This window comes from Ambystoma mexicanum, chromosome 6p, assembly GCF_040938575.1.
Source record: "Ambystoma mexicanum isolate Mex_15411 chromosome 6p, UKY_AmexF1_1, whole genome shotgun sequence".
NCBI classification, from domain to species: Eukaryota; Metazoa; Chordata; class Amphibia; order Caudata; family Ambystomatidae; genus Ambystoma; species Ambystoma mexicanum.
In genome coordinates, this window is record NC_090935.1 from 646929694 (window position 1) to 646953461 (window position 23768).

The window sequence follows — 23768 nt, forward strand, 5'->3', positions numbered from 1 at the left end:
GACCTCCTGAAGATCTGAAGCCAGACCTTCGACTTCTTCACTTTTACAATAAAATAACCCTGGTAAGTCCCTCTCCAAACCAAAGGGACCTTGTTCTCCCTTTTTGTCATAGACTTGGTACAGCTTTGACAAACTGTTTCATAGGGAGAGGGGCATATTCCAAGGGCGCCCTTGTGTCTACGATACCGATCAGTGATGAAGATGAAGCTAGAGCAGGGGCAGAGCCCTCAATGCAGTGCCTGAAACCAGAGCCTGTCGGCATCGGGAGACTTGGTCAATCTTAGGGTCCTGGCCCAAGGCCGTAGGCGAATGTTCCCTTGCGGGTAGCATACCAAGTCCCGCAGACACGTTGGGTACCGTTGGTACCAGAGGCACCATCGGCTCTGCCACCTAAGCCTTGGCTAAAATGTGGAGTATATACAGGCAACATTTGCCTCATTCCTCGCGGGTGGAGAATTGGGTTGGAAAAGGAACCAGAGCTGCCACTTCTGAGGAATCTCTGGAGCGTCTACTCCTTTTCTTCGATTAAGAATAATACTGGTGTGAAGATCCACTGTCTGAACAAGACCTTTTATTGTGCATCTTTTCCTTCTCCTTGAGCGGGGGCAGAGGGGCGATCTCTACTTGGTTCAGCAGTCGGTGCTGTGCGACTTCACCCTTATCCTTGTTGACGTAAGTGAAGATCTTCACTGTCCTTTCACAGAGGGCCTTCGGGTGCATGGACTAGCACGAACCGCTGTCTTGGATGTTGTGATCTTCTCGCAAGCAGTAGAGACAAGGAGAAATGACTTACCGGTAATGTTCTTTCTATGGATTCCTCATCAGATAGATATCCCTTCCTGCGTCAGCTGCACAGAAAATCTTTCCACAGGGTGCCTCTTACTCAGACATGGCAGTCCGACCCATCTTGATGCGTCGTGTCACATGGCGACTCGGGATGCGACGTCGGTCATCGCACATATACTACGTCACTGCGACCTGTGCCTCAGTCCCCCACCCTTCCCTGAGCTCAGCCACTGCGGGGGGAAGAATCCAAAGATGTGGCTGAAAACAGCCACAACTCTCAACTTTCTTTTTGGAGGTACAGAACCGCAAGAATTGCAGAAAATCACAAGTATAAGAGGCATGAGGCCCAAGAAAGAGACAAGTCATCTCCTCCTCTCCCAAGAGAAGGTCACTCAAGCTCTGCCTGCTCAGGATGTCTGCCAGCCCGTTTTCTGTCTCCGCCAGGTGGACTACTAAAACGGAGATCTGGTTCTCTAACAACCAGAACCGCAGCTGCATCCCCTCCCTGCAAAGGGGCAGAGACTGCACACCTCGCTGCATGCTCAGGTAGCGCATGGTCACTGTAGTGTCCGTCATGATCAGGACATGCTTCCCTTTGAGAGAGGGCACAAGAGCCTTTAGGGCTGTTAGGCAGAATCCTGTGCAATTCCCTTAGGGAACACTGCAAAAAGATTAAGACTACAGGAGTAAGTAGTAAACCCAATTGGTAGCAGTCTGCACCACCCAGATTTACCTGGTAGCTGTGGCTGAGCAGTCAGACTTCTCTCAAGAAGAGTAGTGCAGTATATAGAGTATACACAATAGGGCTAAAAACACAGAGCAAACAAACACTGACCAGAGCTTTGTATAAAAAGTTTATAATGATTTATTTAAAACACACTTTAGGCAATATACTAGCACTCTAAACCAAAAGTAAGTTAAAACACAGTCAGGTAAAGTATACACACCTCCCTTGATAACTATCAGACAAGTCAGGGTTAAAACACCACGATTTGTTAAAACAGATGTGAGCGCGTAACCTGATGGCACTCCAATAGTTCAGTTAAAGGGAGAGAAAAAGGCAGAGCATAGAAATAAAACAGGTCCCAACACTTTTAGGAGTTCTCAGCACGGGAATAAAGGCAGTCTATACTGTAGAGCCAAAGTTCATAGTCCAGGCCCACGTTAAATGGAGCAAAGCGGAATGTGCCCAGGATCACACGGTCTAAAATGCACTAAAAAGTCTTTGCAGAATGTTCAAAAGAGGTTGGGGCGATTCAAGAAGGAAAAGTTAGGTCTGGGGCCAACCCAGTTGGAAAGCCAAAGATTTAAGGGTCACCTTGGGCACACCGAAGAAAGGGAGGCCAGGCAGGACACAGTACCTTTAAGAGAGAGGAAGCTCCAGCGGTGGCAGTTCCTGGCAGTGGTTGCAGTTCATGGGGGGGGGGGGAAGAGGATCTCGTCGAGGAGGAAACGTGGGGTCGTTGCACTGCCCAGGGATGAAACCAGCCACGGAGTTCGTCAGTAAAAGGTGCGTTCCTTTTATTCGCGGTCAAAGTGGTGAAGCTTGGCTATCCGGCTGCCGGGGTGCTTGGCACGGGCGATTCGACCAAGAGACGTCTTTGGAAGGCGAAAGGGGCGAACTGGTTGGTCTCACCAGCTCAGAGGAAGAAGACTTGTCCAGCAGAAGATCTTCTCTTGTCGTTGGGAAAGTGGTGAGTTTGTTGCAGCAGGGCTTCACCGGTGGTGTCGTCGTTGCAGATGGCTCAGCTTCTTCCCTCTTTGGATTCTTAGGTCCTGTGGCGACTTCTGAAGTTCCAGTCCCAAAGGCCCTGCTTTTATGCAGAAAAACCCCCATTCAACAGCCTAGCTGTCACTCAATCATGCTAAGTGGTGAGCCGGGCGGCTAACCACTGGGCCAATCAGAATAGAGTGCGACTTGAGTTGCTAAGGCAACGCAGTCCAGGGTGCCAATTCCCCTCCCCACCCATCCTGTGGAACCCAGACAGAGTGGCACCATTTGGAGGGCTTCTGCGGAGAAGCCCTCCAAAAAGTGGAACAAAGGGCTCGACCTTGGTCAGAGTTACAGAGACGGACATGAATGCCATTTTAGAAAAGAGTTCTGGCAAAAAGACCCAACCGTTGATTTAATATTAAATAAATAAACTGGAAGTATCTTTAACATTGCACCAAAAAGTGGTCCGTTTAAAATCAATGGGAAAATGCCATAGAGAATATTCTGGTGGAATATTTCTCGTGGTAACGACTGCCACCAGCCAGAAACTCGACAAGGGGGGACTGGACAGTGCCCCCTTGAAAACAGACCCAGGGGCAATATAATTAACCCCTTCCAGTACTTCCACAATATGATGGTTCGTACTGGTTCTGTTCACAATTTAGGACTAGTAAAGTCAATGGTGACTTTGCATGCCCTGGGAGACAGTAGTCAGTCCCAGGGTATGGAGTCTATGTTTGGGGGTCAATATGACACCTCTGTGTTACTGCACTGAGGGTGCTCTGTAACGCATACACTAAAACAGATGATACCCTATGGAGAAAGAAACCCCATAGCCCATAAGCACATACAAAGTCAAAGACATACCTCAAATCATGCCTAAGAGTGGGAGGAAAAGAGTCTCACTCTTAGCAGGGGAAAAAAACAAACCCCAAAAATCCAGCAAAGCTGCTGGGGGACTCACTAGGTTTGGGAAATTAGCCTTATAAGAGAATTCTCCCTAACAGGCAAACCTGACAGCCCGCAGCTCCGGCCTGTTGATATGCCACCAGCTCCCCATTAGAGACCAAAGGTCACTCGCATGTAAATCTTCGCAGTGAGCACCCCAAACCTTCGAACACTCATCCGTAACCACCCTGGCTTAGGGCCACGGAGGCCAGAAAGGTTCTCCCGCCATTATGTCGTCTCTGCTGGCCCACCAAGTGAGTTTGTTCGCCACCGATCGACACCCTGAGAACATCCCTCACAGTGCTGAAATACAGGGACCACTGACGCCTCAGTAACCACTGCAGATTTCACATCCGCAACCTGGCCTCTGGCACAAGAGAAATGAAGGAGGGGAGGAAGGAAGCCCTGGAACTGATCGAACATTTGCCAGACACTGGCGACTTACTCCTTGTGGTGGGGACGCCTTTCTCTCCAGAGTGTCCAGGACTGCTCTAATTAACTGGATCCTTTGCGTTGGTGTTGTGTGAGAAAGTTCAGGGAGATGCCCAGCCTGTGTATCAGTAAGCAGGTGTCCTTGATGTGAGACAAAACCTGCTCTGACTTTCCTTGGATCAGCCAGTCGTCCAGGTATGGGAATACATGAACGCCGGATCTCCAGAGATGAGCTGCCACTACTGCCATCAGCTTGGTGAAGACCCTGGATGAGGTGGTCAGCCCAAAGGGGAGCACCTTGAACTGGTAGTGCTTGTCCCCTATGAGGAATCTCAGGAATCTCATGTTCCTCTGGGAGATGGGCACGTGAAAATAAGCATCCTCTAAAACTAACAGCACCAACCATTCCTGCAGCTAAAAAGTCTGGATACTTTCTCATAACGTCAACATTTTCAACTTGTCCTTCCTCAGGAACTTATTCAAGGTCCAGAGGTCAAAAATGGGAAGAAGTCCTCCCACTTTCTTGTGTACCATGAAATGCCGGGAATACCAGCCCGATTATCTCTGCTTGGGAGGTGCCTCTTCCATAGCACCTTTCATTAAAAGGGCTCGTAGTTGGTCCTGGAGCTCCAGTTCCAGCTGCAGTGGAGCAGGAGGCGCTCTGTCTGGTGGTTTCCCTAAAAAGGCAGACAGTACCCCCTCTGGATGAGCTGTAATGCTCAGTTGTCTGAGGTTATCTCCTGCAACTGGGGGCAAATGCTCTCCAACAACCCCCCCAGAGCCCCGACTGGCGAAACATTGGAGTAGTACTCAATCTAGCTTTGTGGGCAGTGCCGCCCCTGCCGCAGTATGCTGGTCCATAGAGCCCCTTCCCCCTGCCAGGACACGAGAAACGCCTCTGCCCCCGCATGGTTGGGGTAAGGGCTGTGCTTTCTTCCCGGATGGGACGTACAACCTGAAGACTTTTCCCCTAGAGGAAAAGCTAAAAGCGTGGGTGGTTGCTGCAGAGCTAGGTCAAACGACTTAGCAGCAATGTTGGACTCGTCGGCATTGCGGTAGAAAAAAAAATGCTTGCAATAAAAGGCGATGTCCAACAGTTCTGCCTGGACATTCAGTGAAAATCCAGAACTATGGAGGTATGCCTGCCTCTGTAGTACAGTGGCTGACCCCATGGTGCTGCTAACACAGTCTGCAATATCCAGGGTCTGTTTGAGCAGACCACCACCTTCGCAAGGGCATCTTATTTCTTAGACTCGTTAGATTTGACGTGCAAGTCGACGGCCTTGTGTTAACTGCGGCAGCATGTACTACCAGCCCCTCAGGAGTGGGATGCATAGAAAGGAACAGGCCCCCCGCCCTCGATGCTGCCCTATACTTTTTGGCAAGGTTAGAATGAACTGGAGAAGTGGAACACAGTCTTTGCCAAAGAGCTATAATGGGGTCAGCAACGGCCACGCTGAGAGGAAGTGCTCTTTCGATGGGCAGGCCCCTGTCTAGGATGTTAATCAGCTCGTAAACTGAGAGTGGTTTTTCTGGAACACACAAACCCAAAGTGTCGACCACCTTTTGAACCGCCCTCTGTTACTGGGCATTGGCTTGCGCAAAGGGATCTGCCTGCTGGGTATCTAGATCTGGGGAGGTATCTTGGCAGCTAGCTTTTTACAAGCCCCTCTACAAGCGCAATGAAATCGGCCTGATCGTCCAAGAAACTGCCCCTCGCACCCTAAGATGCTCCAGTCATGGGTGTTAGGCAGAATCCTGTGCAGTGCCCTTAGGGACCACTACACACAATTAAGACTACAAGTGGTAATACAAGTTCACCTTTGGTACAAGCCTGTACTACTATGTTAAAGTGGTAGCAGTAGCGGAGCAGCCAGGCTTATCTCAAGAGTATATGAGCAGTAGCAGAGTTTATACAAAGGGACCACAATTACTGTGACTCAAACAAACACTGACTCAAGGTTTCAGGTAAAAAAGTACATTTATTTTTAAACCATCTGTAAAACACAACACTCCTATAAATTAAAAACCACACGTAAAATACACTACAAACAACCAATTCACTTGGCACAGACTAACAAGGTAAGCACCTTATGTTTTGGTGGACCGGTGTTGTGGAACAAAAGAAGTTACTGAGAATACATATGCGATCACTTTATGACAGCTCGGTAGCATTAAAGAAACGCGTATCCGGGGCAAAAACACACTTAGCACCCGGGCTAACCAGAGAGAGTTGGGGGCAAAAATCATAGGCAATACTTTTGTCAAGGCAGACAGAATCAGAGAACACTCGCTGACAGAAATACAAGAGACAATACGCCGGAGCCAGTGTCAAGTGGAACCGGGTTCCTGGTGTCGAGGATCACACAGACAGTTCAAGTACTCCTGGCAACGTTGCATCTTGGATATTGTCAACAGAGGATGCAAAAGTTATAAGAGGGAAGGAAGACAAGGGCAAGCCTTGGAGGAGAAAAGGGATTCACCCCAGTTCCTCGAAGCAGAACACAGTACCCTATTCAAGGAAGAAGCTGGTGGTACGGCAGTTGTTCCTGGTAGTTTCCTGCAGACCCGTGGTTCCTGGTGCCTCGGTCGTGGAGACGAGAAGGAGGAAGTCTGAAGGGGTGTGGCACCACTCGGGGATGAAGCTAGCAGCAGCGACGGTGAATAAAAGGTGCGCTCTTTTAAAAACAGGAGAGGCTCTTCAGATGGCTATCCGGACCACTACAGCAGTGTGCAGCGATTATCGTGGTAGAAAAGTTAGGGTAGATACCACTGCCACCAGCCAAGTCTAAATGTTAAAAGAGCAACACAATGCTCCAGGAGGGACAGATAAAAAGGGCTAAGGATTAACCCTTTCCAATACTCCATGTAAGATGGGGTGTACTGGATCTGTGGTTATTTGACTATGTAAAGTTAATGGCAACTTTACCCTTTTCTGGGGGACAGTAGTCAGCTCCAGAAATGGAGTTGGTGGGAAGTCTCAAAGACAACCCTGTGTCACTGCACTGAAGGTGCTGTGTAACACACAAAAGAGTGGGGCTACTGAAGTGGTGTGCTCCAGAGTCCACAATCACAAAAACAGATGATACACATAGCAAAACACAGGTAAGAGTGGGCGGAAAAGCTCACTCCCTTACCAAGTGGAAAAAAGAAAACTCTAGAAATCCAGCAAAGCTGCTGAGGGACTCACTAGGTAAGGGAAATTAGCCATTGAATGAGAATTCTCCCCAACAATGGGCTCAAGGCCAATTGGCAATGGGTCCCCTTCTTCATCAAATATGGACTTCATCATTCCAAATAAAGACAACCTCACTTCAGGGATGTACGATTTATCAACACCCCACCCAGATATCAACACCTAAGGCTTTGGCACCCATGGCACCGATTGCAATGGTTTGGGGACATAGGCTGGTTCTCCACCGTCAGCGCCGAGCCCGACGGTGTCACACCCGACAGCATCATGCCTGACTTGGTCTCTGTTGCCGGAGCCACCAGGCATACACGGAGCGGCAGAGGCCTACTGCTTCCAGGGAGCATCTGTACTAGCAGCGGCAGATTTTACCAATTGGAGCATTTGCTCTTTAAAGGTCTCGCACTCTGCCTTCAATGTTCCCTACTCCTTCCTGAATCATGCCAGTGGTGTTGACATTTCTTTTTGTGGGACGAGGTCTCAGAGGGACTCAAGAGTGCAATCACGTTTTCACCTTCTTCCGGCACCGGTCCTTCTCTGGGGTAGGCTCTTCAGTCTCGTACTCCGAAGACCTTGCAGTAGAACGGGCCAGCGACTGAGTTTTGCCACCCGCTCCTTAAGCGATTTAGGGTTCATCCTCGGACATGAACCGCAGTCGGTGATGTGGTAGATCCAGAGACACCACACGCAAATGGTGTGGGGGTCGGTGACGGAAATTTTGAATTACAGCCCATACAGCGCTTGAAACCTGATTCCTTGTCGAATCGTGTAGTATTTTATAAAAAATAAAATAGAAATCGAGTCGATCGAATTTGGTAGAGTTGTTCCTATCGAGCAGCGTGCTGAGCATGTGCAAAAAAGGATCGGAGATATGTGGCGTAGTGATGTACTACATGTACGACAACCAATGTCACGTCCCCAGCTGACGTCCAGTCAAGATGGGTTGACGTCCGAGTCGACGAGCACTATGCCCATGGTCAAAAGATTTTCCGAGCAGCTAATGGTGAAAGGTATATTTAGCTGATGAGGTGTCTGCAGGAGAAAAAAGCAATCAAATAAAATCCTGCGTCAGCCACAATCTGCGCAAAGCTTGAATCCTGAGGCCTTTGGTGGGTTAGGAATTGCATAAAAAAATATCGAACTAGCCCACCCCCAAAAAATGACTAGCATTTTCCTGAACAAAAAAGTGCATTGAAAAAAAAAAAAGAACGGAGGTCACAGGTGCGGCGCTTCAGTATATATTGGCCCCTACAGCCTGTCTGGAGCAGAAAGTGTAGAGGCGTCGGTTGGAAACAAAGCAAAGCCACGCTAAGCCCCCTTGTGGCAGAAAGAATGTTACTTCCCATCTAAAACCCCTAGCTCTGAAGCCTTCACTGGTGCTAATATATTGGCAGCTGGGCCTCTAGTACCAACTTGATGCAGGTGGTCATGAGGCTCAGAAGACAAGTAAGCAGAGGCTGGGACCAGACACTGAAACTGAAAGACATACAACCAATGAGAAATGACCACCACCAGCACACCGGGAGGAAAGGCCCCAACAACCACGTGCAAGTGTCCTGAACCGCTCTGATGAGCTGGAGCAACTGGGAAAGTGAAGTCAGGATATCTTCAGGTTTAGGGAGAATCCAAAGCTGTGCAAAACTTGGAAAGTGTGTCCTCAGCAACTCAGGGACTGAGTCAAATGAGCCAAATGCCCAGGGGAAAACCTGAATCCTGTCCCTCTTGAGGCTAGCTGCCACCACCGCCGGCCACTTGGTAAGAGCAATGGTGCAGAGGAAAGGCTGAAAGGCAAGACTTGGAACTGGTAATTGGAATCACTTTGGATGTCCTCATCTCTGCACACATCCCCCATCTCCTACCCTCTCACTACTCCTCCCTAATGGTCTGATCATACTCTCCTTTCCTCTCACCTGGACCTCCCGGGTAAGCCCGCGCCTGAATTGCCAGTCTCCTTCTCAGTCATTCGACCTAGGAACCGAGTGTCCGTTGCTGATTTTGCGCCACCTTCATTTCGCCTCCAACTCTTGCCATCGACTCTGACACAGCCCTTACGAACCTTCAACTCTCCATTCCCACCACTCTGGACATCCTTGTCCCGTCATGCGGATCCGCATAAAGCCTGCCTCCAAGTGCAACAACTGGTATGACTCTGACTTGGCATCTCTGAAACCCAAGTACAGTGCAGCTGAGCAGAAGTCGCAGGCTTAAAGTACAACCTCTGACAAACTGGCCTGCCACATGCTCAAAAGGCAATACAGACTCCAGACTTTCCATCTGCTCGAAGAAGAACGCCTATATCCAAGCCTGCATCTCTGGGGCCAATAACACGGCTGAACTTTTCAAAATCTGCAAGGAACTTGCCAATCCTACTGTCTCCATTTCTCCTCTGCCTTCCCTGGCCCTCTGCACTGCGCTGGCCTAACACTTCATTTCTAAAACTTAGGACATGCTCTCCTCACTTTCCTCTACACCTTCTCGATCACCCTCTCTCAGGCCTCAATTGGCCCCCACCTCCTACTCTCCTCTTATCACCTGCAAGTCCGCTCAATGAAAGTCTCAACCAAACAGGTGCTCCACAGATCTTCGGGACCTATCAAGTTCAACGTTGTCTCCCTTGCTCCAGCCTTGGCTGACTTCTGCAATCACTCCTTTGTCACTGGATCCTATCTGCTAGTCCTCAAGCACTCCCTTGTGCACCCTCTCCTGAAAAAGCCTTCTGCAAACCCTTCCTATCCAGCTAACTACAACCCTATCTCAATTACCCCTTTCTTGACAAACCCTTGAAGAAGCTGGCCATTTCCCAGGTTATCCACCACACTGAAGCTGTTGGGTGTCTCCACAACCACCGGTCAGGCTTCAGAAATGCCAGAGGCACGGAAACTGCACTCCTGAACACCTGTGAAGACCTGCTCTCTAATCTCTATTCAAACTCTCCTTCCGTTCTCATCCTTGACCTTCACTCTGCCTTTGATAGGGTTAATCAGGCCACCCTTTTATATTTGCTCCGTGATACCTTTGGCATCACAGACCTGGCTCTGGACTGGACCACCTTCCTCTCTGACCAACCTTACTAGGTTCAACTGGGCCCTTTTCTCTCCTCCAGCTTACTCTCTGCCTGTGGTGTCCCTCACAGCTCTTTCCTCCCGCCTCAACTTTTCTACCCTGCCCCTCTAGCCCATTTGATCTTCGCCTTCTCTCATAACTTTCAGCGTTATGCGGGCGGCACACAACTTTCCTTCAAGCTTCCCTCCTCTGCCTCCTCTCTCATTCCTGACTGTCTGCTATCCAGGCATGGTGCACTACTAACGATCTCTGCCTTAATGCCAGTAAGACGGAGATCCTTCTCATTGGGACCCCAGCTCCCTCCTTCCCTCCCTCCCTCCAACACTCTGGCCGCCCTCCATGGGCCCCCTCCACTCATCCTCCTGTGAGGCAAAAAACCTTGATGTCATCTTTGACTTCTCTCTCTCTCTCTCTCTCTCGCTCTCTCGCTCTCCTCACATCACAAACCTTGCAAGAAGGCCCACTTTCAGCTGCACCTCCTCAGAGGCATTCTCACTTTCCTTCGCCCAGAAACTGAATGTCTCCAGAGCTCTAGTCCTCTCCAGGCTGGAATACTGCAACAGCCTCTTCCTCAACCTGCCTAAATCCTGCCTTTGCCCCCTTCAACTAATCCAGAATAGGACTGCGAGACTTCTGCTTGTCCTCAAGACCAGGGACTGCATCTATCCAGCCCTAAAATCTCTCCACTTGCTCCCCGGTTGCTGCGAGGATCATGTTCAAGACCCTCTGCATCATCCACAAGGCTCTCTGGGAAACCACTACATCCAACTCTCCCTAAATACCTCCCTGCTAGAGCCCTTCAGTCTTCTAGCTCCAACTCTCTGCAGATCAGATGCTTTTCCAAGCAGAGAGGGGGGTAGATCTCTCTTCCGCAGGTGCCACTCTGCCCCCCCCCCCCAGCTTCTCAAGACCCTCCTTCACTCTCTCCCTCCCCTGCCAATGTCCTCTGGACTGGCTGCCTAGTTCCTTCAGGCACCAGGCCCTCCTCGACCAGTCTACCCCTGCACTTTGTTCCCCTTCCTCCCATTCCACCCGCACCCGCTCTTGCCCATTCGGGCTCCCTTCTCCTGCACTTGTCTGGCTGGGCCTGCACCCCTTGAGCCCTTCCAGTCCTGTTCCTCGCACTTAGCACGTTGGCCTTCTTCCCCTGCCCTCTCTGCATTCTTCTGTGCACCTGGCCTCCTCTGGCACTCTTAACCCATGGTCCCTTCCACTCTGACTGGCAGCCCCCTGTACTCTGTTACTGCACTTGCATGATCTGAATGTCATCAAGCCTAGTAGGACTGTTTATGTTTTTGTCTCCCCTGCCCACACGTTACCCCCTTCTCTTATTGTTGGGCATTGAAACCCATTGTGTATAGGCGCATTATAAATAACCAATAAGGAACAAGTTACTTACCTGTAACTGTTGTTCTCCAGCATGGGTCTGGCATGGATTCACATGCTCATGAATATTCCCAGTCGTCAGGCTGTGAATCCTCGGTAAAAGAAAAAAAAGAGTTTGTTTAGTTTCTGAACTGTCTTTTTCTTATAAACCAATCACCGAGTTATGGGTCATAGTGCCCCAGCCAATGACTGCCATCTATCTAAGCCCCTCCTCAGGCAGCCATCTTCAGTTTGGTAGCACGTAAAGTGGCAGCAAGACCAAGAGAAGAGCCGCAGAGCGGTAGGCGGGAGGGTTCACATGTGAATCCATGCCAGACCCATGCTGGAGAACAACAGTTACAGGTAAGTAACTTGTTCCTTCCCCAGACGGGGTCTGACATGGATTCACATGCTCATGATCAAAGAATACATAGCAGTACACACATGCACAACCACGAGAGGTGGCAAGGCTGAACAGAAGCAATCTCTTACCGTCTCACCAAGCTCACCTTCAAGCAAACAGGTTGCGCAACACTGCTTAGCCCACTCTGGACTCTTCACTGGAATCCCTGTCGACGCAGTAGAATTTCGTGAAGGTGTGCGTCAACCACCACATAGCAGCCCTGCAAATGTCCAGCAGGGGCACACCAAACCGGAACACTGTTGTAGCAGCGATAGCTCTGGTAGAATGGGCTATCGGACGGCCAGGCAATGGTCAGTTTGCCAACCAGTGACAATGAGTGATGCAGTCGGAGAGCCACCTGGAAATGAAAGACTTGGACAGGGCCTTCCCATGGTTCACAAGACCAAAGTTCACAAAAATCTGAGAAGTTTTCGGAAACCCTTCGTGCGGGCCACATAAAACCTCAGCGCTCACGCCACATACCGCGAGTACTAAATCCTTTCAACCAGCGACGAAGGCGTTGGAAAAAACACAGGTAACACCAAGGGCTCATTGAGGTGAAAGTCCGACGGAACTTTGGGCATGAAGGAGGGGTGCGTCCACAGCACTACCCCAGTCTTGTGGGAATTCAAATAAGCTGGCTTGCAGGACAGGGCAGGGTTCTCACTTACTCTTCTTGCAGAGGTGATGGCCACAAGGAAAGCGGTCTTCAACGATAGAAACTTTAGCGGAGCTGAATGCATAGGTTTGAATGGAGCCCCCATGAGCCTAGTCAGCACCACGTTCAGTTCCCACACCGGAGCCGGGGCCTTCACTTGCGGGAACGAGCGGAACAGCCCCTTGATGAATTCCTTGACTAGATGGTGCTACCACAAGGAAGACCATCCTGGAGATCTGGGCTAGCAGGAGATAGCTGCCAGATGCACCTTGATGGAGGCGTGCGTCAGACCCGATTTAGCCAATCATAGAAAATACAGAAGTACCTGAGGGGCCGTGACCCTCAGCGGGTCGAGCTTCTGTGACCTGCACCAGGTCGCAAATCGCTTCCATTTGTGTGCTTAGCACTTCAAAGTCGACGATGCCAAGGCCTTGGCGAGTACCTCCCTGCAGTCCGCCGGAAGCTCGTAACCACCGAAGGCTTCTGTAACATTAGGCAGGACAGTGATTTTAGCATCTTATTTTGAGTGTGCGGAAAGAAGGAACTGAGCACACGAGGTGCTGCTGGTTCCATACACAGTGGCCCAGACATCACGTCCAGCATGGGGTGTTGAGAATATACAGCTAAGGTGAAGAATACAGGCGAGGCAGGACTAGATTCTTTTAGCATAGTGCATTCTTAGTAATTAAATTAAAATATTCTCATATAACAGGCGCTGAACAGACATTAAGATACGCAATACATTTTCATCCACCTCCCAGCAGCATTACATCTGTAGCCAGACAGCGTCAGAACATTGATGAGGTTATAGTCTCAGTTGAATAGGGTACACATTACTGTAGACATATGCACATTTAAATGTAATCCAAGTAAGTCAATTTTTAAGCGTTTGAGAGATTTCTTGCATGTACCGAAAACATTTGTAAAGAATGTGGATATAAAAGGACTTACCCCTAATGATAAGACTGCAGCCAAAGCATAAGAAGTTAAACTCCATAGTAAGCTGCAAGACGTTCTTTGAGAGGAGGGGGAAACTGGTCTGAGAAACGCCTCCAATTTTCATCCCCTACTTGGTCCTTAAATCCGTGAAGAATCTGAGAACATAAAACACTTAGACTTTAATATAATTAACAACCCATTGTGTACAGAAAACAAAGTTCTTTATGTTGATATTGCAAAGGTCACCTATTTCTAACTCCTCATCACACAGTTTAAGTGAGGTTAATTATTTGTAAAACTTAAATATCAAAAAATGAACCTCGAACATTACATATTTCAAATATATGAATGCGACCTGGAAGCTTCATGTTAGATAATCGTGTAAGGCAATGGGGGGACATTATGATGTTTACGCGTACATATCTACTAAACAAAGAAAAAGTGAATTCCCTACTGTGCATGTCATCCTAAATTACACTGGCAATGTTTTGCTATATCAATGCAGGGCTGAACTACCACTGGAATCTCATATGAAGGGGGCTTATAAATTACCCTATCATCATGGATAGTTGAATATAGTTTCAAAATACATTGGTCAACAAATCACAAGATTGAAACCCTAACTCAACAAATGGCACAGGCTATGTTGGCCACTGTCTTGGGAAAAATAGCATTGGTTGAAATTTGTAAAACAGCCATATGGCTTGCACTAAAATTGACCAAATTGCAGAAGTATGAAACGTTTTAGGTACAGGTACCTGACTCTTACTACTCTGACCACCTAATACCCTTATCCCCTACCCTCTAGCACACCACTTGCTACCCATTTCTAAACAAGTGATATCATTATAGTTAGAAAAAAATAAGAATTACACCAAACACGATTTTGAGCCTGCTGCGAGTGGTGACTTGCAATTCTTGCAACAGTATTTGTGAGAATCTGGTGGATTTGCACCTCTCTCAATAAAAAATGCACAAAAGGCATTTGGAGGTAGATCTAAACGAGAAAAGATTTTGGGGTCCTGGATGACCATCTATGCCTGGGTTTAGGCACTTGGCTGTTGGAGCCTATAATTTGTTTTTGTAAGAACTGGAGGGCGGTGTCTGCAGTACTACCTACTATATGGTTGAGGGAGAGGCACAGAGGCAGACCAGCCAAGGCTCTCAAAGGGTAGCAATGGATGAGCAACCAAGGCTGAGACTCGAGGGAGGTGATGCAGGCCGAGTCTTTGGTACAGTGAATCCCCAAGCCCCACAATGGAATATCCACACACTATGTTATGTGCTAACACAGTTCCTTCTATTAAATAAAAAATAGGTTTTGATGAATATATACCTATAAATAAGACTCACTTTGTACTCTGAAAACTCTACATCACTAGTTAACACAATATATACAATACTATGTGGTACCACAGTTATTCTTAGCTTCAGCAATAATGCATCAACAGGTAATCGTTATAAAATGCACTGAAATGACTAAGCACGGTTTAACTTCAAAACCACAGTTGTAGCAATGTAGACAATTACCAATTACTTAAGAACACTGGCAGAATACATATCCCGTCCCATCCTGACCCTCACCTGGCCAACCTACAATAAAAAGGGTAGGTTATACTTTGCTTTTCTATTAATGCCAAGTCCTTAAATGGTCAGTAATTGCTTTTCTCTTCACAGGTCGCACCACCAGGAAAATACCTGGGAAGCAACAGGAGAGCCGGGACAAGACAAATACGAGGCCCTAGTGTTACCCCTGCAGGAGGAAGCCGCTCACACTACCTTGGGTGCCCTGTAATTTATTTTAAAATGTTTTCATTGGCATTTGCGGTTATATTTCGAACCATTACAATCATGGTTTATGTCAATGCATGAATTACGAATCACTTATGCCTTATAAGGTATGGATAACATTGAACAGCAAACAAAACAAACAAAGAGAGAAAAAGAAGATGGGGAAAAAAAAAAAAAAAAAAGGGGGGGGGAGAGCAAAACAAGTAACAGTGACTGTCCTTTGAACTCTGAGTTGTTGTAATCCTTGTTTCTGTGGGCGAACCCCAGTCTCTACTCCATTGGGTTCTGACTGGTCTTCGCGGTACACGGAGGGGGGGAGTGCGTGTAGAATGGATGCTACAGTGCATGGATTAGGCCGTTGCGCCGGTTGTGGGGGGTTGATTCAGGGGGGTTTATGGCTCGTCGAGAAGATCATGTCTCTCAGAAGGGTCTTCCAGGCCTCCAGTGTGGTGCTCGAGTCTTCCCCACCCCGGTTATTCCCTTCCTCCCATGCTCTAGTTTCTGCTGCCGTCCATCTTTCCATCTCCCTGATCCAAGGTTCATACCTGGGGCCTGCTGAGGATTTCCAGGCCATTGCGATCGTTCTTTTTATAAGCACACATGCTATGTCCATTAGCTTCACCAAGTGCTTGATTTTGCTCAGCCTCGGGTAGGTGCCTAAGAGGCACTCTTTCGGTGTCCATTCGAATACCTCTAGGCCAGCTTTCCTACAGGTCTGTTCAGCGGCGAACCATAGCTTCTGAGACTTAGGGCAGGTCCAAAACATGTGGATCATGTCAGCATGGTCAGAGGGGCACCATGGGCATGTCGGGCTGACTTTGTCATTGAAGGTAGATACTCTATGTGGGGACATGTAGGTCCTATAGAGGACATTGAGTTGTATTAGCCTGAATCTAGTGTTCCTAGATATCTCCTTCGGGTATGATAGGGCTCTCGACCATTCTCCCTCCGTAATTTCGGTCCCCAGATCGGATTCCCATTTCTCTTTCAAACGTGTACTTCTTGGGTTAGGCCTGTCATTTATTTGGGTGTATAGCCTTGATGTTGGTTTCCAGCCATCGCTAACTCCGTGCATCTCCTGGATCGGGGCGTGTGTTTCAGGCTCCTCGGGCCATACATTCCATTTCTCCTTGGCGATAAATTTCACCTTTTGGTACCATAAGTAGTGGCTCGGGGTGAGCCCGTCATTTCCTTGCAGTGATTCGAAGTCTCTGAATTGTCCTTCTTCAAACATATCTCCCCACGTGTAGATGCCAAAGTTCTCCCATCTCCTCATTGTTGTTAGGTCACCGGGGACTTTACATACGTCTGCTAGAATGGGAATCTCGGGTGAGTACGGGTGCTGCAGTCCCAGCATAGAGCTGACCTTTTTCCATACCTGTCTACCCACCTGCACTATTATGGGCGGGTCAGGAGGCCCCATTTTGTTGTTCCATATTAGTTCTTTAGGATGCAGGGGTGAGGTTAGTTGGCAGAGAAGGTTCGTCTCGGCCGAGGGCTCATCGCTCAGCCATTTGGCGACATGTGTTAGTTGTGCCGCTAGATAATATCTTTGGAAGTCGGGTAGTTGGATGCCTCCTGTGGAGTAGGGAAGTGTGAGGATGTTCAGTGTAAGCCTGTGCCTGGTTCGTCCCCAAAGAAAATCTCTGGTCAGGGATTCCAGCTTCCTGAAGAAGGATGGGGGGATGTAGAATGTTATATTGGTGAAGTAATAGAGGAATCGAGGTAATATTATTATTTTAGTTATTGCAGCTCTGCCCATCACAGAAAGTGGTAGTTTCGACCAAAATTTGACAGATCTTCGCACCCCCGATAAGGCTGCTTCAGTGTTGCATTCGTGAGTGGAGATTGGTGTGTGCTTGATGGTGATGCCCAGGTAGCGGAAGGACTCAACTTGCCACTGAATCCCAATCTTGGGGAGTTCTCCTGTGCTCTTTCCCCTGAGGCCAGCCAGAGGGAAGGCGGATGATTTCTGTCGACTGAACTTTATACCCGAGTATTTCGAAAAGTTATCTAATATGTCTAGAGCTATCGGGGCATTCACCTGGGGGTCACGAAGATATAAAAGAACATCATCTGCATACAGGGAGATGATGTCTGTACCACCAATACTTATGCCCGCATCGAACAGCTGTTTCCTGAAATAAATTGCTACTGGTTCCAGACCTAGAATATATAGCATTGGCGAGAGCGGGCATCCCTGTCTGGTCCCGCTCTGAATAGCCCAGGCCCCTGACACCCAGCCCCCTGTCTTAACTCTTGCCACTGGGTTGTTATAGAGTACCTTGACCCATCGGATAAAGTATTCGCCCATTCCAAACTCTCTCAAGGTTTCGATTAGCCACTCCCAGAAAATCGAGTCAAAAGCCTTAATGGCATCTAGCGAGAGGACCGCTAGGTCTTCTTTGCATTCCTCTGTTTGTGCCATTATGTGCTGGAGCCTTCTCAGGTTGGCTGTAGTGTTGCGTCCGGGGACAAAGCCGCATTGGTCTACGTGTACCAGGGAACCTATCACCTTTGAGAGCCTCTTAGCCTGTATGGTCGTAAGTATTTTGCTATCATAGTTTAGAAGCGCAAGTGGGCGATATGAGTCACATTTATCAGGTGGTTTGCCAGGCTTGAGCATTGGCACTATGAGGGTTTCTCTCATAGTGCCTGGTAGCGTGCCTGTCTCGAATGCCTCTGCATAGACTTCATGCAGTATGGGAGACAGGATCTCTTCATATGCCTTGTAAAACTCGGGGGTAAGGCCGTCGGTTCCAGGGGTCTTACTCGTGGAGAGGGATCTAATCGCCTCGGTGATGTCTTCGATCGTGATGTCTTCTCCCAGCATATTTCGTTGCTCCTGGTTCAGTTTGGGTAGGCCGACTTCTTCCAGGGTGTCTCTTATGTCTGCTTCGGGAATTTGGTCACTATGAGCATACAGTTCTGCATAGAAGTCAGTGAAGACCTCATTTATTGCTTGTTGTGTTTTGTGGACTGTGCCATTATCGTCTCTGATCGCTGTAAGGGCCCGCTTCGGATGTTCCTTCCGGCACAGCCAGGCTAGCATCTTGCCTGGTTTATCCGCTTCTTTGTGAGCTTTAATGGTGCGAGTGGAGAAGTCAAATTTCGAGAGCCTTTCCCACGCAGTTCTGCATTCTTCCCTGATCTCCCTCAGCTTGATCTCTGTCTCAATTGTGGGAGGTGAATTGTTTTCGAGGTGCCTAACCTTTCCTCCTCGGCCTCTAGTTCCCTTCTCAATTGCTTCCTGATTCCACCCGCCTCAGCAATCACCTCTCCCCTTGTCACCACCTTCATTGCTTCCCAGAGAGTGCTCCATGTTTCCACTGATCCCTTATTGACCTCTATATACTCTCCTAGTTTCTCGGCCAGGTACTCCCTGAATGCGGGGTCAGTTAATGTCTCCACTGGCATACGCCATGTTGGGATAGGAGGTAGGGGGGGGTCGCAGGCAGAGTTGTACTATCAGTGGGGAGTGATCCGAGATTGATCTGCCCAGATACTCTGCGGTCTCGACCTGAGGGGTCAGCTCGTCGTTTAAAAAGAGGTAATCTATCCTAGTATGCAGGTTGTGAGGGGCCGAGTAGAATGAATATGATCTATCAGTGGGGTGGAGGTCTCGCCAGGTGTCGACCAAGTGCAAGTCCTCAATTGCTCTGTGGAGGGCCAGAGCGGGGAGGTTATTGATTGATCGTGGCATGGTGGATCTATCCATTTCCATATTAATGACGCAATTGAAATCGCCTCCCCACAGCAGGGTGTGGTCCCTGTGGAGCATGACTTTGGCGCACATCTTCTTGAGGTAAGAAGGTATGCCATGTTGGGGGAAGTATGAGTTCATTATGCATATTCGAGTGCCCTCCAGCATGTTCCACACCAGCAAGTACCTGCCTTCATTATCCTGCTCTACCCCCAGCTGTTGAAATGGTGTGTCTGGGCTCACCCATGTGTACACTCCTCTTGCGTACTTCGAGTAGGATGATCCGTTGCCTTGGCCCCCCCAGTAATTTGATAACTTGTCGGCAGAGAGGTGCGTTTCTTGTAGGAGGGCAACTGATACCTTCTTCCTCTTTAGGTAAGAGTGTATTCGATTTCTCCGGAGGTAGGACCCCATCCCCCTGACGTTCCATGTGATTACCCTAAGTTTTGGCGCCATTGTTTGGTTGCATTAATTGTCAAGGAGAGGTCTACGTCCTCTCTGGGGCTTGTTCGCTTGTTATTGTGAGTCATGGTTGGTTCTAGTTGTGTGGAGTGGTTAGCTCCAGTGGTTAGTTTTGGGTTCGATTCCGTTTGGTCAAAGGTCCTCAGAGTCAAGGCAGTCAGAACAGTAATAACTTGTGTGGAACAATTAGAACTGGTGCACCCAGCAACTGACACAACGGTGGAGTGCTCAGGTGCTCTCGCGCTGCCTGTCCCAATCCGGGTGTCTGGCGCGAGTAGGTGTGTGCTGGCAACTGGCTTGCACTGATCTTTCGTGGGGTCGTGGTCTGTGTCCATGCGTGGGAGATCGGGTGAGCCCCGCAGTCATTTAGCTTCTCTCATTGTAGTTTTGCTTCTGAGATTGGAGTTTCCTGACCTCTCAGGTATTTGTGAAGGGTGCAAGCACCTGTGTCGGAGCGTGCTGCCCTCATCCTTGGGTACCTTCGTTAAGTTTCCCATGTGGGGATTCGACAGGAACCTCAGCCAGGTTATTATGTTCCATCCACATGTTAGCCGCGGCTGGTGTCTCGAGAAATATTGCTTTTCCTTTGTAAATTACCTTCAACCTGAAGGGATATAGCAGCATGTATTTTAGGTTTAGTTTCCTTAGCCTGGCCTTAACTGGGACAAAAGAGTTCCTCGCTCTCTGTACCGCCTGAGTATAATCAGGGTATATCGTGATTCTCGAGTTGCCTCGCTCTATCTCTCCGCCCTCCCTTGAGAACTTCAGGATCACCTCCCGGTCTCGGAAGTTGAGGACCTTCGCTATGATGGGGCGAGGGTAGGAGCCTGGGGGGGGTTTCTTCTGGAGCGACCTGTGAGCTCTCTCTATGGCGAAGCCCTGTGAGAGGTTTGCCACCCCGATCTGTTGTTGGATTAAGGATTCCACGAAGGCCGTCGGGTCAGCAGTCTCTGTCCCCTCCGGTACGCCCAGTATCCTAATGTTACTGCGTCTAGCGCGGCCCTCCGCCTCCTCGGACCTCGCCTCCAGCAGGGCTACCTTATGTTTAAGGTCTGCGAGTTCTGATTTCATGACTGCCGATTCAGTTGCCATGTCCTCCTGAGAGGACTCCACAATGGTGACACGTTCGGTTAGGTTGCGGGCGTCTTGCCTTATCAGCTGGATGTCTGCGTTTACTTCACCGATCTTCGTGTCTATAAATGATTTTAGGGCCTCAATCGCCCCCAGCAGCTGATTGTGTCTGGTGTCCGTGCTATCCCGTGTTGCTGGGTCGTCCGATGTGGTCTGGGTGGTGGGGTGAGATTTCGCCGTGACAAAAGAATCTAAGGTGGCATTTTTGGCTTTGTTTCTTGCTGCGGCCATGGTGGATTGTCTCGATCCTGGTTGGGAGCACAGAGGATTCCTGTCGGGGCAGGCTTGATTTTGGCAGTACGTAGAGGTGCGGGGATTTTAGGCTTTATGTGGTCCGGGATCTGGGTGCACAACGGTCACCTTGCTTTAGTGGGACAGGAGACAGTGAGGCCCGGGTCGTTCAGGGTGACATCGTTGACTGGTGTAGTATGGTTGGCTGGGGGGGATGCAGGAGCAGGGAGTTCAGTGGGAGTGCCGTGGCGTGGGCTCCCGGCGCTGCTTGGGGTTAGCGGGCGAGTTCCCACAACCCTGTGAGTGAGCCGTCGGGCCCAGCCCGCTAGGTATGGCCCAACCCGGGAAGGTCTCACCTGTGATCGATGTAGTTCAGGTAGGTCCAGGTCGAGGTGTGCGGGTCTGCGCGGGCAGGGAGCTCTGCTCCCCGGGAAGTTGGAAATCCGCCCTGGGCGCCCCGGGTCGGGGTCGCAGTAGGTGGCCCAGAGAGTCCGGTGGTCCTGTCTCGGTGGTCTTCCCCCAGTCGCACTCCAGCTTCGTTGACGTGGGCACCAGCACCAGGCGCCCAGCCACGGCCCCTAGCCGGTGTGTCGGTGGGGCCCAGCAGCGCCCCGCACCTCTGGGCAGTGGGGGGCAATGGGAGAGGCGTCTGGGCGGCCGGGGTCAGGCCCCTTCAGGGTGTACACTCCTCTTTGGGGTCGCTCAGAAGTCGTCAGATCGACGCGGCCGCCATCTTGGGTGTCTCTCATGGGGGACAGGGGGAGCCAGACCGGAGCGTCCCAACGGGCCCCAGACCTCCGATTTTTGTCGGAGCAAAACGTCGGGTGCAGCCAATCGCCTGATGTACGACTGCACCGAAGGCTGGGCGCTGCAGGGAAGCCCACACCGTCTGAATCGGGAAGCGACTGCGCGGCTCGGCCAGTTCCCGTGCGCTTCCCTCAGGGGGCAGGGGGGGCCGGGCCGAGGCGTCGGAGATGTTCCCTGGTCTCCGATTTTCGTCGGAAAAAGTCGTAGGGTGCAGCTAATCGCCTGATGTACAGCTGCACCGAAGGATGGGTTGTATTGATGGATTTTCGGCACCCAGAACAGGATCGGACTGCGCGGCTCGGCCGGAGCTCAAGGGAACAGCGTCCTCACACCCTGAACATCAGGCCACGCCCCCCTGAGTGCCCTGTAAATTGAAGTGGTGGAGTCTCAGCTTTACTCGACAATGCCCCTCAAGATAATTGGGTTGTTGCTGTCGAGCGGGAGAAATTAACCAAGCAGTGTCAGAAAGGCAGCAGTGAAGGTCTGTCGCAGTGATTTCCTTGGCCGGGTTGCTACGTGGACCTCGACAAGGCTTGGGAGGTGAGGATGAGTCCTTTGGATTTCGTTGATTACCTTTGGTGGCGACGGGTGCAGTGGCAGAAGTAGGTGTCGGGTTTCGCCGATTTGTGGTTTGCTGCCGGTTGATTTCTTTGGTGCTGCAGCACGGAACACAGGATGGCTACTGGCAAGTTGGATCAGAGCATTGCACTGCCCTGCAGACCTCCACACAGTCAGGACCCTCAGGACTCGTTCTTCGATGCAGAGTGGCGGAAAACCCACCAGTGGGCACTTCTCTGCAGGCCGCAACACTACTTCCTCAGCCGGTGCAAAGTGGACAGATGTCAAGGTTGCAGTGCCACTTTAAGATATCTTTAGTTGGTTGGAACTTGGCAAGTTTTTTTTATTTTTTTAATATCTCTTTATTAACAGGTTCACATCTCCATCACAAACCATGTCACATATACAATAGTGAACTGAAAACACAGCAGCTGAGTTCCAGCACGGTACATCATGCAACCTCCAGGAGTCACTTAACACACCCCGCTGATTATTCCTCGCCCCCTACCCCTCCAGTACCCGGATGCGGAAGTATATCGTCCCCGTCCGCATCCCTGGCCAGCAGATATGCCGTCAGCGGGCCCCATATGTCCTTTGGTCTGTTCCGCATCCCACACAAGGCAGCGTAGTCTTTGTCTGAATCGCTCAGCCGGAGCAAGTCCTGCATCCACCCTTTGACCTCCGGGGTGGGGGAGGGATGCGCCATTTCATTAGTATATATCTCCTAGCAATAATCATACAGGATACCAAAAGTTTGACATTTCACAGGCAAACCCGGTGACCACCCCAGCATTCCACACAGCATCACACGCGGGACATTCTGCCCAATGATGTCAGTCACAACCTTGAACACCCCTTCCCAGAAGGGACCCAGAACAGCACACTCCCACAACATATGAATCATGTCCACCTGATCCTTCCTGTACCTCGGGCAGGTAGCAGATCTATTTGCATCAAATTTATGCGCCCTCGCTGGTGATACATATACCCTGTGGAGCGTCTTAAGTTGAATCAATTGTAGCCCCGAACTGAACGCCCCCGTATGCGTAATTTCACATATTCTTCCCCACTGCGTACCGTCGAGTATGACCCCCCCTCTGTCGCTCTCCCAGTTTCCAGGCATCGAGTAGCACTAAGCATGAGTACCCCCCTCTTTTTTCATGAGGCTTACAGTGGCCATCTTGCCTTTGTTCATGAATCCATTGATTCCTATGGCAGGGCCTGATTGTCCCAGAAATGGAGGAGAACCAGTGCCACTGCAAATCCAGCATATAGCTGGCACGGTTCCATGTGTTAATATCCCTGCAAAAATATGGCGATACAAAAATATCGCCATATTTTTGCAGCGATATTGAGTCATGAACCCTGCGGGGAGCAACCCTGCATTATTTTTAAATGTGCGGGGGACACCCCCGAAACCACCGCTCCCACAAATTATCCCCCCCAAAAATATCGCCTATGTTGAGACAAACTACCATATGTACGGCAATATTTTTGGTGGGAATAATATGTAGGGATACCGCTGCCACCAGACCATACCGTGCTCTGTTGGCCAACACATAGGTGCCCAAAATCAGACATTAGGAG

General features: G+C 49.8%; 1 protein-coding gene across 1 annotated transcript in view; it reads right to left on the reverse strand.

The window, feature by feature from the left end:
• The window catches only part of TNPO1 (transportin 1), a 1970728-nt gene that overhangs the window by 118312 nt on the left and 1828648 nt on the right, over nt 1-23768 (reverse strand). The window contains exon 23 of the mRNA XM_069627508.1: nt 13511-13653. Coding sequence (XP_069483609.1) covers nt 13546-13653 — 108 coding nt within the window. The 3' untranslated portion in view covers nt 13511-13545. The remainder of the gene's footprint in view (nt 1-13510; nt 13654-23768) is intronic.